This window comes from Hypanus sabinus, chromosome 11 (genome assembly GCF_030144855.1).
Source record: "Hypanus sabinus isolate sHypSab1 chromosome 11, sHypSab1.hap1, whole genome shotgun sequence".
NCBI classification, from domain to species: domain Eukaryota; kingdom Metazoa; phylum Chordata; class Chondrichthyes; order Myliobatiformes; family Dasyatidae; genus Hypanus; species Hypanus sabinus.
Window position 1 is genome coordinate 30,635,235 of NC_082716.1, and position 18,211 is coordinate 30,653,445.

Consider the following 18,211-nt stretch of genomic DNA (forward strand, 5'->3'; position numbering starts at 1 on the left):
AAGTGGTGTTCCCTGTACCTCACTGTTCTGTGCTTTAGTTCTGTCTAATTGATATAGTTAACCATCTGCTGGAAAGTGAAAGGGCCACCTTATTGAAATCAGTGAATGCTGATTAAAGAATTACAAATATGACACAGACAAATGTAGGGTTCTCAGTACCAGTAACAGTGATGGGTTTGTAGTAACCCATCACTAAGAGATAACTATAAAGTTGCAATTATTTACTTGCTTTTGGGCATTGTCTGGTATTTTTATTGCGAGTGTGTACGGGGGGGCATTACACTGTATTTACACCGAAGTATTTCACTACTGGCAGGGTGATGGTGGTTCACCCTAGGCGAACAGGGGTCAACTGGGGGCATGGAGGCTACACAAATAATATAGTGGAGCTTTCTGAGGATTATATAAATCATTTTTAACATAGTTGCTGTGTACACTGCATCTAATTTTCCAGTGCATGTTGTTAAGATGAGGAATGGTATAGGGTGGTATAATCTTGTGTGGATTAGTCTAGAATCCCATATTCACTCAGGATTCCTGTGTTAATACACATCTTTGTATTTGTTTGTAGTTGAAAGAGTTTTAACAGATACATTTTCCAAATTGACTTTGTTCAACAGTATTTTGTTTAAATGTGATTTCTTCTTTGTTTAGGATGTGATTGAATGGAATATTGGGCATTTAAACACCATCCTGGATGTAGTAGAAAAAGAAAGTGGCATCACCATTGAAGGTGTCAATACTCCTTACCTTTATTTTGGAATGTGGAAAACCACCTTTGCTTGGCACACAGAGGACATGGATCTCTACAGCATTAACTACCTGCACTTTGGTGAACCGAAGTCCTGGTAAAAAGCTCAGATTTAGCTTGCATTCATTATCTTTATTTCTAAGTATTGTGCTTAACAGGGATGGGTGTTATCAATGCTAGTGACAAATGCTTAAACTCAGTGGCCACTTAATTAGCTACAGGAGTGGAACATGGTGTGATGGTCTGCTGCTGTAGCCCATCCACTTCAAGGTTTAACATGCACATCATGGATGTTCTTCTGCACACCACTGTTGTAACTTACAGTATTTGACTTACTGCAGCTTTCCTGTCGGCTTAAACCAGTCTGCCTATTCTCCTCTTGACCTCTTATTAACAAGGCATTTTTGCCCAGAGCTGCCATTCACTGAATTGACTTTTTGTTTTTTGCACCATTCTCGGAGAACTCTGAAGAGTCTATTGTGTCTGCACGCTTTCATGCATTGAGTTGCTATCAGTGATTGGCTGATTAGATATTTGCATTAATGAGCATATGTACCAAATAAAGTGGCTGCTGAGTATATGTTGTACTGAATTTTCATTGAAAAAACTAGCTGTACAAATGATTAACGAAGAAAAAGCTATTCATTAACTTTTGAACTTAATTGGTTTTCTGGATGAAATGAGACAGCATGATCTGATGCAATCTATGCTATAGACAGTTGTGTGGTCTATTGTTTCAAAGATGATCAGCATAAGAAGTTCTATTCAATAATGGCATAGATATGGGAATCGACAACTTAAGGCTCCCATTGGTGGTAGACTTGTACAGTTGTGAGTGTGTTGGTGTCATTCAGGATAGTGAAGTTCACAGAAGGGACTTTAATATTTTTGGCATATTTAATAATTTCTTTAATTCTATTCTTGAAGGTATACTGTTCCTCCAGAACATGGAAAGCGACTGGAGCGCTTGGCTAAAGGTATAAATTTTGTCATTTTTTTCTTAACTCCCTGAATGGAAAAATAACTCAACTACGATAAGTTGTAAAGAGTTTTTTTTAGTTGTAAGTTAGAAATGTACAGGTTTTGTTAAATTTCTTTCCAAGCAACTGTTGTCTTCACTGTAGCAGATAGCTGTAAGATAACTTTATTTTTGTTACTTTGTCACCCTATGATTGTTAGCAGCTCTGTTGGATCAGTGGTGGTGATTGCAACAACTGAGATCCAATGATGTAGATTGACTTGTTAAAACAACACTTATTTAATTATTGCTCTGGAGTGGATTTCTCTCTCATTTATCTCTATCTAAAATTGATCCCAAAGGCTGAATGCTTTTAATAACATGGAAAGGGATTCAGATTTTAGAACTGTAACTCAAATTCTGCATGTAAAATAGGGGATGGTTAAAACTAAAAGGCAATTCTTGCACTCCAATGCTGTTCTCATCTGAATTCTTGCAATCGCCTATTCCCTTCAAGACAACCACAGGTGTTTTGCACTTCAACCACCAAGCATTTTTGAACACATTTTGGAATTCTGAACTTTCTGGTATTTCTGGTGGCAAAAGTGATGAGAGCACATAGTGGAATAGCAGTATGAGTTGGTATATTTTTTGAAATTCTTAAGCTGGTGTTTTGTGGTTATAGTACACAGCCTGCCTGTCAACTAATTAAGGCCTTAGGCCTAGAGCAGTCCTTCGTGTCTTGTTCCTTTTTAAAATGTAGGCTTTGGACATCTCATTTTCCTGATAGTAGACACTAGGCAATTCTCAAAAGGGGGAGGAAAAGCTGTTTAAAATACTAAATGTGCAATTTTTTCTGAAGAAGGCCATTGAGAATTCATTCTTCAGTTTACTTTGTAGTGTTTTGGGAAGCAAAGCAACTCACTGATCAGTACAGGCTTTCTATTTCAGCTTCTAAATCTAATGTGTTACATTTTTTAGTGGCAAAGATTCATATTTTGTCCCTTCCATTTCCAAGCTAGTAGAAAACATGGTTGACAAGTATATGTTGAATAATGTGAAAGGCATCACAATTTTAAATTTTGATGCTCTTGAGTCTTTTTATATTATATAGTAGAACACTTGTATGCATAATTGCATGGAAGAAAATAATTGGTAATAGTATAGTGTGCATGTTAAGTGCATCCTTAGACACTTCCAAATTATTTGTATTCACCATGAATTTCATTGTTTTAACTATTATCACCATGAAGACAAGCTTTTCACAAAACTTGCACAAGATTATCATCTTGAATAGAACGCCCAATAAAGGAAGCATGGCCAATATCTTTCACGTCTCATGGATTATTACTATTTTTCAATGATGTTATGTCTTAACCACGCAGTCTCTATAGTGGCCTTCAAGTATAAAATGGCCAGAAAACAGTTGCATTTCAAAATAAAAATGAATACTGCTTTTCTCAAATGGAGTATTGCATATCCAAGGCAATGTCAAATAGCATGTTACATAACATAATCATACTTGCATTTTCAGTTTGCTTTGTCTGCTACTATAAACTATTGGCTAGAGGGTTGAAATTGCAAATAATGGGTTTAAATTCTTTTTTTGAATATGCTGCCTGTTTTATTGCTGTAATTGGAGTTTTAACCATCAGAGCACATTTACTGATGCATTTAAAATGTTAATTGGACCAATTTGCATCATCTTTGTTTAAATGCAGTTATTCCCTGAAGTGACCAGAAGGTGAACATTAGCTGGAAATACCATGCTAAAAACAGTATTAACATCTCTCAACTAGGAACAATAGAATAACATTAGTGAAGACCAATGTCAGAAAATGCTTCTTGCATAATTTATCAGTTAATATTTTAATTGGAACAAGCCTTGGAAATACTGGAGAAATTATGTGATTAAGAAAAAAATGCTTTGCCTGATTGTTTTAAGATGGATTGTTGAAAATTTCCTTTTTTTTAAACAGGCTTTTTCCCAGGAAGCGCTCAAAGCTGTGAAGCATTTCTGCGTCATAAGATGACTCTGATATCTCCTTCTATACTCAAGAAATATGGAATTCCCTTTGACAGGGCATGTACATGATACTGATTTTTTTTTAAAGTATATATAGACAATTTGGCCCTTCAAGCCAGCATCACTATATGATTTGAAATCTAAAGCAAAAAGACATTCTAATGGGGGGGGGGGGGGGGGAGAGAGACTCTCTGACTTGAAGCATATGTTTTTGTGAATACAATCTAACCAGAGTGTATCCAGCATGTTGTTTTTGTTTTTCCATGCATGATGTTGGGTTATTGTAAACAATACCGTAGCAGAGAATAAGCAGTGTATCTGATTTTTTAAAAGTTGATTTAGGAAATATAAAACTTTTGACTGGTACTACAAATTCCTTACAAAAAAAAAACAACATATTTTTGTACACGGAGCAAACTGAGTTTAGCCAACAGATTAGGGGAATGGGATATACTTGTTAGAATTCTATTTTCTTACATGTGATCAACTCGTTCCACAATAATACCTCTTCACATGTTGATATATTTTTAAAACATTTTCAGGCTGAGAACCTTGTACCAATTTCTGTATTAGTGGAATATCCTTAAATACATTTGTCATCTATTTAGGAACAAAAAAAAATGGAAGTTTGTTTGTCTTTTTTTTATGTTTTAAGTACTTATTACTTTTATGATGCTGTCCTTTTGACTCATTACATTTCTTTCTGCCTGAAATGATTATATTTTTGGTGGTTTTATCAGAGCAGTGAAATGAATGTTGTCACTCATTTACAAGTAGAGTATAGTAGCATATTTCACATTTCTACTTGCATTGTAAATACCATTTGGCAAACCCAAATTTATAGTGTTTTATTCTAGTGCGGACTTATGGTTAGGAATAAGCTCTGCACTATAAGCTTAATTTAACATGTCTGTTGATCTGTTCTTTTACCGGTATTGTTAATGGTGTTCACTGGATGCTACAGACAGGTCAAACTTCAATTATCGCATTGCTTTTCAGTTGTGATATTGGGTCTGTTAATGGTGTAGAGGGAAGGAAAAATGATTTGATAAACTACTCATTTTGCCACTTTGGTTGTGCAGTTACTTTGTTTTTGATTTCATTTGTCTGGTAACTTGTTGGTGATATGGTAGAATGAATTCATTTCAGGAAAATGTATTAGTTTTAACCAGTCTTCATTAATTCATAGGTGACCCAGGAGGCAGGGGATTTCATGATCACGTTCCCCTATGGTTACCACGCAGGATTTAATCATGGTTTTAACTGCGCTGAATCTACAAACTTTGCGTCGCTTCGATGGATAGATTATGGGAAGCATGCTGTCTTGGTACGTGCTGGTATTTTTCTGTTTCTTGAGGGCAGAATTAAAATAAAAGTATTTTTATTAAAGCTCTTGCTTGAGTTAGGAAGAGAAAACAAATTAAAATGTTGTTATGCAGCTCCTAATATTAGGGTAACTATTAATCTGCAGTCTTCCACTATTTTTATTATCTTAAGAGCTAGAAAATAGTAACTGAACTGGAATAGAGTTTCATTAAACATCTGCTTTAGAAGGAATGTATAGTGTAGTGCATTTGGGGGGTGGGGGAGACTGTCTCACTGTTACTGCTCTTCTGTAATCCCACTTTGAAGTACAACAGTGAAGTTCACTTGCCAAATTTGTCTTGGTCTTGATTTTATTTTGGGGAAAAATACATACAACCATTTTGTGAAGTTCTTTGTAAAAGCTCAAGATGAGATCCAATAGTGTATCCAGCTTATTTATGTGTAAGTATTATTTATGAAAATGAGAGCTAGAAAGTAAAAAATCTGTATGTCTAGAACTGTTGGAAATCTGAAATGCAAAGAAATGCTGGAAAGAGCATCTTTACTAAGAGAAGGAGTTAACAAGAACATTAGAAATAGGAGCAGGACCATCTGGCCCATTGAGCTTGCACCACCATTCAATAATTTCAGGGCTTATCCACCCTTGGAACGCTTCAGATCAGAGCCCCTTGTTCAAGCTCAATAAATATTTGGTGGAACAGTATCAATAAGCAGTATTAATGGAACAAAATGACTTAAGATTTTATTTTTAATTTGCTGTAATTCTGTGTCAAATATTAAATTTCTAAAAGTGAGCTTGTAATACAAAGTATTTCAACTCTAAATTTTACTTCAATTGAAAAATTATCTTGTGCTGGACAACTTTTAAAAGGAAAGATTCTAATTATGAATGTTTTCTCCAGTGCTCATGCAGGAAGGATATGGTAAAGATTTCGATGGATGTTTTTGTGCGCAAGTTTCAGCCTGAAAGGTACAAGTTGTGGAAAGTGGGTAAAGACACAACTTGTATTGACCACACACAAGCCACTCGAGAAGCAGTTGAATTTTATGAGGGATTAAAGAACGCAGCCACAAAGACCTTGAATGACGAAGATGCTGATGCAGCTGAAGTAGAAGCGAATAAAACGGAAAGAAAAGTGTGCATCACACAAAAAGACACTGCTGAAACAAAAAGGTAGGCATTAGTAGATAATGATTCATTTGAATTAAATTGACTCTCTTGCATCATTTACATAGATGAGGAATAATCTTTGTTGCGTCTCTGAATGTGCAATGTGCTAATTATAGTAATTTGTAATAAATAGTATGTGCAGTAAGGTATACAACAGAACAGACAATATAGCTTAGAAATACAAGTGCGTAAATTAATCAGTCTGGCCTGGTGGAGGAAGCTGTCCCTGGAGCCTGTTGGTCTTAGCTTTAATGCTGTTGTACCGTTTCCTGGATGGTTGCGGTTGGAGTAGTTTGTCATTGGGGTGACCCCAGTGATCCTCCAGGCCCTTTTTATGCACCTGTCACTGTAAATGTCCAGAATAGTGGGAAGTTCACATCCACAGATGTGCTGGGCTGTCCGCACCACTCTCTGCAGAGTCCTGCGATTGAGGGAAAGTACAGTTCCCATACCAGGCAGTGATACAGCCCATCAGGGTGCTCTCAATTGTGCCTCTGTAGAAAGTCCTAAGGATTTGGAGACTCATTCCAAACTTCTTCCTCCATCTGAGGTAAAGGAGGCGCTGTTGTGCTTTTTTCACCACACAGCCAGTATATACAGACCAAGTGAGGTCGTCAGTAATGTGTATACTGTGGACTTAGAGCTGTTCACCCTCTCAACCCCAGATCCATTGATGTCAATAGGGGAAAGCTGGTCTTTGTTCCTCCTGTGATCCACAACCAGCTCCTTTGATTTTGCAACATTGAGAGAGAAGTGTTTTCTTGACACCACTATGTCAGGGTGATGACCTCCTCTGTAAGCTACCTTGTTACTATTTGAGATTAGGCCAATCCCTGTTGTGTCGTCAGCAAATTTAATTAGCAGATTGGGGCTGTGGGTGGCAACATAGTCGTGGTTATACAGAAATTAAAGGAGGGGGCTTAAGACACAGCCCTGAGGGGCAGAGGTGAGGGAGCCCACTCTTACCATCTGCTGGCGATCTGACAAGAAGTCTAGGATCGACTGCACAAGGCAGGGTGAAGGCCAAGGTCTTTGAGCTTCTTGTCAAGCCTGCAGGGAATTATGGTGTTGAATGTTGAACTGTAGTCCAAGAGCAGCATTCTCACATAAGCATCCTTCTTCTCCGGGTATGTAAGAATGTTGTGAAGAGCTGTGGCTGTTGTGTCATCTGTTGATCAGTTGTGTCAGTAGGCGAATTGTAGGGAGTCCAGTTTAGGTAGCATGCTGCAGATGTAGTCCTTGACCAGCCTGTCAAAGCATTTGCTTATTCTTGAGTTGTATAACAGGACACCAGTTGTTCAGTTATGTTACCTTGGGTTTTTTTAGGTAGAGGGACAGTGGTGGATGTTTTGAAGCAGGAGGGCACTTTACACTGGGAGAGGGAGAGATTAAAATGTCTGCAAACATGCCAGCCAGTTGTGCCTTGCGCTTTCCGAGTATCTGCTCTGAGATGCCGTCCGGTCCTGCAGCCTTGTGGCTGTCTGCTCGTTGGAAGCACCTGCGTACTTCTGCCACAGAGATGACCACGGTGCAGGTCACATCGGCAGCTCTCCTCGGGGGCTCATTTTTGGTGACGTCGAACCAAGTGTAAAAAAGATTTAGCTTGTCTGGGAGAGAGGAAGTGATGTTAGTGGCATCACTGCATTTAGCTTTGAAGTCCCCGATGGTGTGCGCACCATGCCATAGACTGTGGGTGTTGTTGGTGGAGAGCTGTGTCTGGAACTTGATCCTGTATTGTTGTTTTGCTGCCTTGATGATCATAGCTGCATTTCTTGAGTTCCTGGTGGTTACCAGCAGTGAACGCTCTGTCTCATGCTGTAAGTGCAGCTTGCACGGAACTGTTGATCCAGGGTTTCTGGTTTGGATGGACTCTGACTGATTTTTTTTTGGGGGGGGGGGCAGGTGGACAACATCCTCCGTCCTTCTGGTTGAAGCTTGTGACCCCTTCCATGAACTTGGATATATCCTCATCATGGAAGATGTTCCAGTTGACGTCATCAAAGCAGTCCTGTAGCATGAAGACTGATTGGTCAGTCCAACAGTGGACGGTTTTAACTATGACCGCCTCTTGTTTCAACTCCTTCTTGAGGCAGGATGGAGGAGTGATCAGACTTTCCAAGCGGTGGACGGAGGAGCACTTTGTAAGCATTGCGGAAGGGAAGGCAGCAGTGGTCCAGTATACTATCTCCCTGTTTACTCACCTGGATGTGTTTGCAAATTTTTGGAGAGACTTTAGTCAGGGATGCTCAATTGAAGTCTCTGGCGACACTGAAAGCAGCCTCTGAGTGTACAGTCTCGAGGGTGCTGATGGTTTAGTACAGTTCCTTGAGAGCTAGGTCATTATCAATCTGTGGGGGAATATACACAGCTGCAATAATAACAGCAGTGGACTCTCTAGGCAGCCAAAAAAGTCTACACAGCAGCACAAGGTTCTCCAGGTCTAGGGAACAAAACAATTTGAGGGTGTGAACATTCTGGGGGTCGCACCAAGCATTATTGACCGTGAAGGATACCCCAACTTTACTCTTCCCAAGAGATTTTTTAGACCTATCCGCCTGGAACAGGGAGTACCCAGAGGGCTTGATGGTGTGATCCAGTATCTCCTCTGTCAACCAGGTTTCCACGAAGCGCAAAATGTTACACTCTTTTGTTTTCTGCTGATCGGAGATTCTGGCTCTCAGTTCACACAGCTTGTTGCCCAGTAACGGAGCGCTAGCCAGGAATGAGTTAGGGAGCGGCAGCCAGCCAGCATACCGTCTCAACCTCATCAGGATGCCGGCCCTTCTCCCTTGCCTCCGGCATCATTTATGAGGTAGGGGTGGTGTAATAAATAAGCCTCCCATGGACAGAGATTCCCAGTGTAGACAGGGGGCACATTGCGGGTAAGTGCCGTCTTCCCAGTGTTCAGAAAAGTCAACCAATCATATCTACTGTGATTATCAGCATCTTGAACAAGAAATGCGAAGGAAATTGCAGAAATTTGTAGTACATTGTAAAGTTGATACGGAGCTCGCAGCACGGCTGCTGTTTGTGGCACCATCTTGTTTGAAATTATTCTGAGCTGGAATTACTTACATTTTAAATGGGCACATTTAGCATATTGGGCAGTAACTGAAGAGAAAAGTTACTTTCCTTGAAGCAAAGGTTAAATATATATATATTTATCCATACAAATTTCGAAATATTTACCATATTGTGCCTTTGGTGCTTTTTAGGAAGTGGTAGGGTATTAGACACTGCAGCTTGAAATCATTTCAAGACTACAATTTCAACAATAGAGGGGAAAAAAACTTTATAGAATGGAATGGCAATGAGAAGAGACACTTCCATTTAGATCTCTGAATACTTAGAATTTGTGCATATTTTGTTTTTTTTCCATAGGTAGCCAAGCTATCTATACAAAAGCTGTCTTCTTAAAATGCTTTCCTGTTTTATTTGATTGAGCAAATGTTGGCAAAGTCTATTAATTAATTCTGCTCACCATTGTTAATACAGATTTGGTAATAACCATAAAATGTGATATCAGAATTTTGGGGAATTTGCTTTCTTCAGGATAAAATACAGTTAGAAAACCCCTGTATTATGTATCTCAAGTGGTGTGAAGGGGCCAGGTAGTGTGGGAAAAGTGAGGAATGCTTCTTGCTTTTGTTAATTGTGTTTTTTTTTGCATAATAAACACAGTTTTTTCATTGCCAGCCCAATAAAGCATCGAATAGGAACAAAGAGACACAAGGTTTGTCTGGAGTTGCCAGAAGAGATGAATAACAATGCTACGATCCTCAAAGATGATGATGCCATTAATCCTGTAATACATGGTAATAGTGAAGAGTATAAAGGGAAGCTGCAGAAGGAAGAGGAATACTGTGAACTTAAAACTAGTGATGCCAGTCCTAATATTCCAGGTAAAATATTCATGGTGTCCTTTTCTGTTGCTGTGTGTGTTATTAAAGGGAAAAAATATGTAGTTTTCCTGTTTTCTTTCTTGAATTATGAGGGGCAATTTAGGGTAGTAACAATTTTTCTCCCATGGTAAGGGTATCACAAATGTGTGGGCATAGGTTCAGTGTGAGAAGAATAAGTGTTAAAGGGGTTTTGAGGGGTGTGGGTTTTTTTTTAAATGGTGGTTGAGCCCTGAAACTCACAGCCAGAAAAGATGTTGGAGATAGATTAAATAGGCAATGCATAGAAGGATACTGATCTAGTGTTGGGTAAGTGTGATTAGAATAGAAAGGCAGAAATAGAGTTGCAGTTTGCATTGTGGGCTAAAAAGCCCATTTATGTGCTGTACAAGCATCTCTAAATATTACACTCTAGTGCTAGGATAAAATTAGTTGGGTGTTAAAATGGGAAGGGATGTGTGAGTTCAAAACTCCCAACTCTGCAGACATAAACAGCTCTTAAATAGAAGTCCAATTTTAACACTGATGCACAGGCTTCCCAGCATTCGAGGTTTTCACCCCAGGTAACTTTTCCAATCCTTTTTGTAGTTCGGCTTCCCCTAGGTCTTGAGAGCAACTTGTCCTGTCCTCTTTTATTGTTCATCTAGTTCGTCCCCAAGTCTCAGCTCTCCATTCCTGCTCTAACTTTTCCTACATATCCTTCATTAGCAAGGTTGAAGTGTTCTTACTGTTAATGTTCCTTGGTAAATGGCCAGGGTGTGAATTTGACCTCCAACAATGAGAAATGTAAATATTGGGACTTGTGATTTACTCCCTTGCCCTGACATGATCATACCTAATGATGCATTGTTATTTCACACATCACCATTTTAAATTCCATCACATCTCCATGGCCTGTGAAGCATTGGTTTTCATATCACATTTGTAGAACCTGAGCACATTTTTATTTTTGTGTTCCTTTCATCTTTATCATATTTTTACTATTAATACATTTTATTTGAATTTGCCGCAGTTAAGCTTGAAAATGCTGCACAAGAAGAGAAGTTGAGACTGAAGCCAACTTTGTCCTCCTCAGCAGACAATGCTGTTACTGTGTTAAACTTCTCTGTGGCGGCTCATTCTCAAAATACTTCCACTTCTGTGAAATCCTCAGACTCCAGCTCATCCGACTCCGAAACCACAAGCAGTCAGAGCTCAAGTCAAGAGAGTGCTGCTGAAGACTCTGATAATAGTCCAGATTGGGGTGAACCAGCTAAAACCAATGTTGGAACTAGTCTCAATGAACAAGACCTTGCAGAGGTAATCATAGACATAGTAATTTCATCACTGCTTGATTGCACTTCACTTTTGCTCTAAATCTCAAGCAATTAATCCAAAATTATGTGCATCAAACTGACACATATTTTTGTGAACTTGGTTTTTGAGGGAGTAAATTACTCAAGAATGCATTGAGTGAATCAAAGTAAGGTTGAAGTAATCTGTGTAAAGAGTTATTTTTAAATTGATTAACTTTTCAAAAGACCCACAGAATAACTGTGAGTCCAATTATGAATGTTGTTCCAGGTGACATTATTTTCATTCAGTAATGTTTCTGGAATGTTATATGTACATTCAACCTTTTATTCTTCTTTCAAAGGGTTATAATCTAATCCTTTAAAATATAGAATATATTCATGATAAAGTTTAGAATTTAGATTTAAGAACAGATTAAGAAAATATGTAGTTACTTTTTTGCCAGAAAGAATAAGAAATAGTTGCCTGGAAGGATCAATTCTGGGACATCACTTGGACTTGTGATGCAAATATCACTTATCACTTGTATCACAAATATCACTTGTGATATTTGTATAACCTAATTGCACAACTGAGTCCAAATAATAAATCATCTTGGGTATTAATATCAGCTGGAATGCTTGCTCTAGATGCCATCAAATCAGTACAGCAATGGAGCTGAAGGTAAAAATATCAACAAAAATAGTAAGTAAATCATTGTCTATTTTTGGAGGGTTGACTTTTTTTTAAAAGTTCAGTTGATCTTGAATGTACCAAGTTCTCAAAATTTTGTGCATGCTTCTGGCCTTGTATGAAAATCAGTTTCCTAGATAGTTTTTAGAAAGCTGTAACTAAGGTGATACTGGAACTGAAAAGCAATCTTCTTATTTTGTGATGGATGAACTACTGCATGAACTACTTTATGAACTACTTTTCCAAGAAAACATCGTGGAAGGGTTTGAAAATTTAGGGAATTTTGGGAATAATTTGGAAAAGATGTGTAACCCCCTGGGTCACCTCAGGCTAGCTCAACTTATTCTCGTCTAGGGGGAGCAGCCTTCGGCCCCGCCAAACTGGGTAATCAGCTGGTGTGGATGCTGTGTGATGTCCCCGCCTCGCCCAAAAACAGACAGTACACCATAAGCGATTAAATGAGTACAATTTATAAAGGTTACTATAACTAGGTGATTAATAACGATACAGTATATATGAAGAGAAAAAATAAAGAAAAGGCGCCAAACTTATCAAAGTCCAAACCACTTCGTGCACAACCGTTGGAGCTCAATTACTGAAGTCTTCTGGCCACTATTCGATCCCCTCCGAACTCTTCGACTCGCAGCTCAGGACCCTCCGAAGTGGTCAACCAAGCACTTCTAGCTTCATCCCCCCTCCTCGCAGTACCTCCAGGCCTCGGACCCCCACTTGGGGTCCGTTCCTCGCCCAGCTTACAGCATTGCGTCCTCTCTCTCGACCCCCTCGTGCTGATCTGCCCAAAAGCCCATCAACAAAAGCTTACAGACTCAGAAGAAAGAACATTAATCCCCATTTGGTTTACAAAGGAATACCATTCTTGTTATCAGTAAATTTTAACCCAATCCAGCTTCCAGCACTCTCTCCCAACAAAGAAACATTCCTGCTTTTAACAAAACAAAGAAACCCCCTTTATAGAAATCAGAGTTAACAGTTAGTGGTACAAAAATACTCTGATAAATCCAGTATGGAATTCAGACCAAGCCTTTTTTGCTAATGTGGAGCTATTAAATTGTACCTACTTGTCACCTCAACAAGTGGTTGAAGAATGGGGGAGAAATGTGGAGAAGCTAGATGAGTATTTGGAGGAGCCTTCTGTGGGGTGCAAAGTGTCAGCTTGGATCTGCTGCGCTGAATGTTTTCTGTCCCTTCTCTCTAAAAATGCATGTAATCATCAGCACTTGTTGGATTCTTTCTGAAAGATACCAGTGTATCTCTGAAGATGGATTGCATGCCAGGATTCTTGCCGGATTGTGACCTCATTTCCACAATTCCCATAGAATGCATGGGTTTTCCATTTGAATTTTGTTTAAATCATTTGCCAACTGAAAACGTGCAAAAAAGGACATGTTGACAGACAATTATTATAATTGTTACCAAAATTGTTCTGGTTTTCCAGCTGCGATTTAACCTTCTGAATTGAGGGAATGTTACAATTCCACATTTCTTCATTTCCTAGATGGCAGAGCAATATATGAAGGAAATGAAATCCAAGAAGAAGGCGAAAAGTCGACGTCAACCTCTCAGTAAACCACCACGGCACCATCCCCTTTCTGTTGTAAAGGACTGTGTCAGTGATGAAGGTCTGTAAAAAGGGTTAGCAGTCTCAGTCAAATAAATGGCTTTGCTTTGAAAACATGTCTTTGGAATTTGAGCAACACCCACAAAATGTTGGAGGAACTCCTAAGTCAGGCAGCATCTATGGAGGAGGATAAATAGTCAATGCTTCAGGCCAAACCCTTCATCGTGACAGGGAAGAAAGGGGACAGAAGCCAGAATAAGGTAGTGGAGGAGAAGTACAATCTAGTAAATGCCAGATGAGGTGGTGGGTGAAATAAGAAGCTGGGACAGGTTAGGTGGAAGAGATAAAGGGCTGAAGAAGGAATCTATAGACAACAGTGGAAGATAGGGAAGGAGGAGGGGAGCCAGGGGGAGTTTGTGGGGTTGTGGGGGGGGGGGGGAGGTGTGGAGAGAAGAAAATGAGGAGAAAAGGTAACCAGAATGGATAAAGGAAAAAGGGAGGAGAGGGGTTAGTTTAAATTTCCAAAAGTTGGAGAAATCGATGTTTGTTCCATCAACTTACTCAGAAAGAATATGAGGTGTTGCTCCTCCTTGTGGCAGTAGGGGATGTCATGGATAAGTATGTCATAAAGGGAATGGAAAGTTGAATTGAAATAGATAGCACTGGGAGATCCTCGGAAGGTAATGAACAAAGTGCTCCTCTGATCTCTGTTGGGTCTCACCAATGTAGAGAAGGCCAAGCTGGAAGCACCAGATACAATTGAGGAACATAACAGACTTACTGAATGGACTGCTTGGGGTCTTGAATGGTGGTGAGGGAGGAGGCTCTGCATTAGACTAATTCGTACTCTAGGATTCAGTAACAGAAACAATTGTTACCAAGAAATGTAAAATTTTAACTTCTTGCCATCATTTGATCTTTCATGTTGCCTTATGCTTGTTTGTACCAAAATATGAACTGTAAATTTAGTTTTTTTTATACAAACAAATGTAACTTTAGCATTATGGATTGATAATTTTTTTAAATCCAAATTAGAAGTTGGAAAATAGGGGAAAAGGGAATGTCTATGATGGAGTGGAAAATGGGGGTGTGATGTGAATAGTGGTGCCAGCTAGGAGACGATCAAAGGTTCTAATTTTTGGGATTGAGAGGGATAATAAATCAGACATAATGGAATGGCAGAGCAGACAATGGGCAAATGGCCTAATTCTGCTCCTGGTCTTATTTGCAGGTGAATAATCTGGAGGAGATACAAGTATAAAAGAGGGGAGAAAAAGTGATGTTGGAACTGTTAAGATAAGGCTTGTAGTTTCCAGATTCTTAAAGTTAAAAACAAGTAATGGTGGTAATTCAAAGTTCAAAATAAATTTATTATTGAAGTACATGTATGTCACCATATATTGTACTACCCTGAGATTCGTTTTCTTGTGGGCATTCTCAGGAAATATATAGGAACACAATAGAATCAATGAAAATCTGCACACAACAACCAATGTATAAAAGACAACATGTGCAAATGTAAAAAGTAAAAAAAAAAAGAAAATAATCATAAATAAGCTACCATTAGCAAGAACATGAGATAAAGGCTTTGAAAGTGAGTCCATGGTTGGTGGGAACAACTCAGTGTTGAGTGAAGTTTTCCCCTCTGCCTGAGAGATGAGGGTAATAACTGTTTCTGATCCTGGTGGTGTGGGTCCCGAGGCTCCTATTCCTCCTTCCTGATGGCAGCAACAAGAAAGGAGCATAGTTTGGATCATGGGGGTCCTTGATGGTGGATGCTACTTTCTTCCAACAGCACTCCTTGTAGATGAACTCGGTGCTGGGGAGGGTTTACCTGTGATAGACTGATCTGTATCCACTACTTTGTACTTGCTTTTCCTTTCAATATCATTGGTGTTTCCATACCAGGCCATGGTGCAACCAATCATTATATTCTCCACTGCATATTTATAGAACTTTGTAAAAGTTTTAGATGGCATGATGTATCTTTGTAAACTTCAAAGAAAGTAGAGTTGTTTTGTAATGGTAGATACGGGCTGCACCCAGGAGAGATCCTCTAAAATACCCAGTAAATTAGGCCTAAAACTCAGCAGGTCAGGCCAGCATCTGTGGAGAGAAATGGATTAACATTGTAGGTTGACCTTTCCTCAGATTGGCTATTTATGATGGGACAACCTGGAAAATTGGTTATGTGAAACTTTCCATGAGTTCTGATTGTAACGTGCAAGTTAGGAGATAGAAGCATAGAAATCCATAGCACATTACAGGTCCTTTGGGCCACAATGTTGTACCCACCACATAACCTACACCTGACACTGCCAAGAAATACCCTATCACAAAGCCATCTATCCTTCTAAGCTCCAGGTACCTATCTAAGACTCTCTTAAAAGATCCTATTGTATCCGCCTCTACCACCTTCACTGGCAGTGAATTCCATGCATCCACCACTCATTGTATGAAACACTTACCTCTGACATCTTTGTATCTACTTCCGAGCACCTTAAAACTATCCACTTGATCAATGCCTCTCATTGTCTTGTACACCGCTATCAGGTCACCTCTCATCCTCTGTCACTCCAAGGAGGAAAGGCCAAGTTCACTCAACCTATTGTCATAAGGTACACTCTCCAACCCAGGCAACGTCCTTGTAAGTCTCCCCTGCATTTTCTCTATAGTATCCACATCACTCTGTAGTAGTGAGGTGACCAGAACTAAACACATTACTCCAAGTGGGGTCTAACTGAGGTCTTATATAGTTGTAACATTACTTCATGACTCTTGAACTCAGTCCCACAGTTGACAAAGGCCAACACACCAGGCACCTTCTTAACAACACTGTCAACCTGCTCAGCAGCTTTGAGTGTCCTATGGATACAGACCCTAAGATCTCACTGATCTTCCACACAGCCAAGAGTCTTACCATTAGTATTTTATTCTGTCTTCAAACTAGGAACTAATTGGAGAATGAATGGGATTTGGAAGAAATAATAGCAAGGAAAGCCTTCAGGACATCAGATTGTCAAAAAAAAAGTATTTGATTTGTACTTTTTAAAATTCAGAACCTGTATAGTGGATTTTAACTTGATGTTAACCTTTTGTAACAGAAATGCCAGACCTGTTGGCAGTAGAAGATGACCCAATGGAGTCAGAACCGTGGGCTAAACCACTTGCTCATCTTTGGCAAAATCGTCCCCAGAATTTTCTCGCAGAACGAGAGTACAACAGTACGTTGGCACAGCTTGTACCACACTGTTCCATTTGTGCCCTCTTCCAGTTAAACCAGGTTGGAATATTTTTTCATTTCCTCTCCAGTGTTTGATTTAGATTATAGATTCCTTTTATTATAAAGATTTAACACTGGAAAATAGAAGATTATAACTAGTTTTATTGGAAAATTGAGTTCCTCAAATTCAAGTTTGAAAAACAACCATGGATTATGCAAAAAGTAATCGTTCTAAATTTGTGAGATATTTTCAAGTCGTAAAGTATTTTTCTTAGATAAAGGCCACTGTTGTATCACCATCGGAAAAGAGTGTAATTGCAGTGATTGATTTTCTATTTACTATAAATTTGTGAGATACTCTTGACTGAATGTACAAATCCATAATTTCTTGGTTGATAAGATGTGGGGATTTTCTGTGTGACTGTTTTCCCCCTCTGCTGGCAATTTGGTTTAAAGAATCAGTCACTGCCAACTACTTTTTCCATTAATAATAGTCTGTCTTTTCATTTTGGCTATCCTTATTTTTATGAAGTTTCTTATATTTGTATATCTATTGAATGTTATTAAGCATTGACAGGAACAGTGAAGTATTTGGGGAAAAATGTTTCCTGCCCATTGAGTCTCAACTGATAGCAGGAATGAGCTGCTACTGAGTGTGGCTGTGTCAGTAGTGACATCTTTCCAGGTGAAAAATTGGACTGCAACTTCACTTGCCCATTGTGGTTGATGTGAAAGATCCCAGTAATATTTTTGAGAAAATTAAATTTCTGTGTAGAAATTATTGGGGTGAAAAGGTATGTAGTAGCAAGCAAGCTGACAAGAAATGGGGAGGTAGTAAGGGTTCAGTGCTGCGCCTCAACTTTTGTATAATGTGAATAAAAATACGGTAGCAAAACTTGTTATACAGATGGGTGGTAACCAAAGAAGGTTTCATAGGCAGTGGGTTGAGTGAGTGGGCAGAGATCTGGCAGATGAAATTTAATGGGGAAAAGATGGGTAGTTGTTGATTTTTGTCTGGGAATAGAAATAAAAAAGCACTCAATATAAATGGTTTGCAAAGCTTTGAGTTTGTGGGAGTTTGTACTAGTGTATTATTTGAAGAAGGCTAAGTAAAGCAAATTAAGAAAGATTCAAGATTGTCATTCTTCAGTACACAAGTCTAAAAGAGCAAACTGATTCTTACTGTGAATCCGAGGTACCATTTTTTTAAAAAAACAAAATAACCATAGAGAACACTTTTAAAAAAAAAACCAATAAATTCAAGCACATAAGGGTAGCTTATACACATAAAATGATTGTACATAAAGTGACAT

The 18,211-nt window shown here is 38.9% G+C and overlaps 1 protein-coding gene across 4 annotated transcripts in view; it reads left to right on the plus strand.

The window, feature by feature from the left end:
* LOC132401808 (lysine-specific demethylase 4A-like) overlaps positions 1-18,211 on the plus strand; it is a 71,501-nt gene that overhangs the window by 21,824 nt on the left and 31,466 nt on the right. For all 4 annotated transcript variants that reach the window (XM_059984028.1, XM_059984030.1, XM_059984027.1 and 1 more), the window contains exons 5-13: positions 655-848; positions 1,679-1,728; positions 3,689-3,792; positions 4,925-5,062; positions 5,964-6,235; positions 9,929-10,134; positions 11,144-11,430; positions 13,613-13,736; positions 16,780-16,958. In XM_059984028.1, coding sequence (XP_059840011.1) covers positions 655-848; positions 1,679-1,728; positions 3,689-3,792; positions 4,925-5,062; positions 5,964-6,235; positions 9,929-10,134; positions 11,144-11,430; positions 13,613-13,736; positions 16,780-16,958 — 1,554 coding nt within the window. The remainder of the gene's footprint in view (positions 1-654; positions 849-1,678; positions 1,729-3,688; positions 3,793-4,924; positions 5,063-5,963; positions 6,236-9,928; positions 10,135-11,143; positions 11,431-13,612; positions 13,737-16,779; positions 16,959-18,211) is intronic.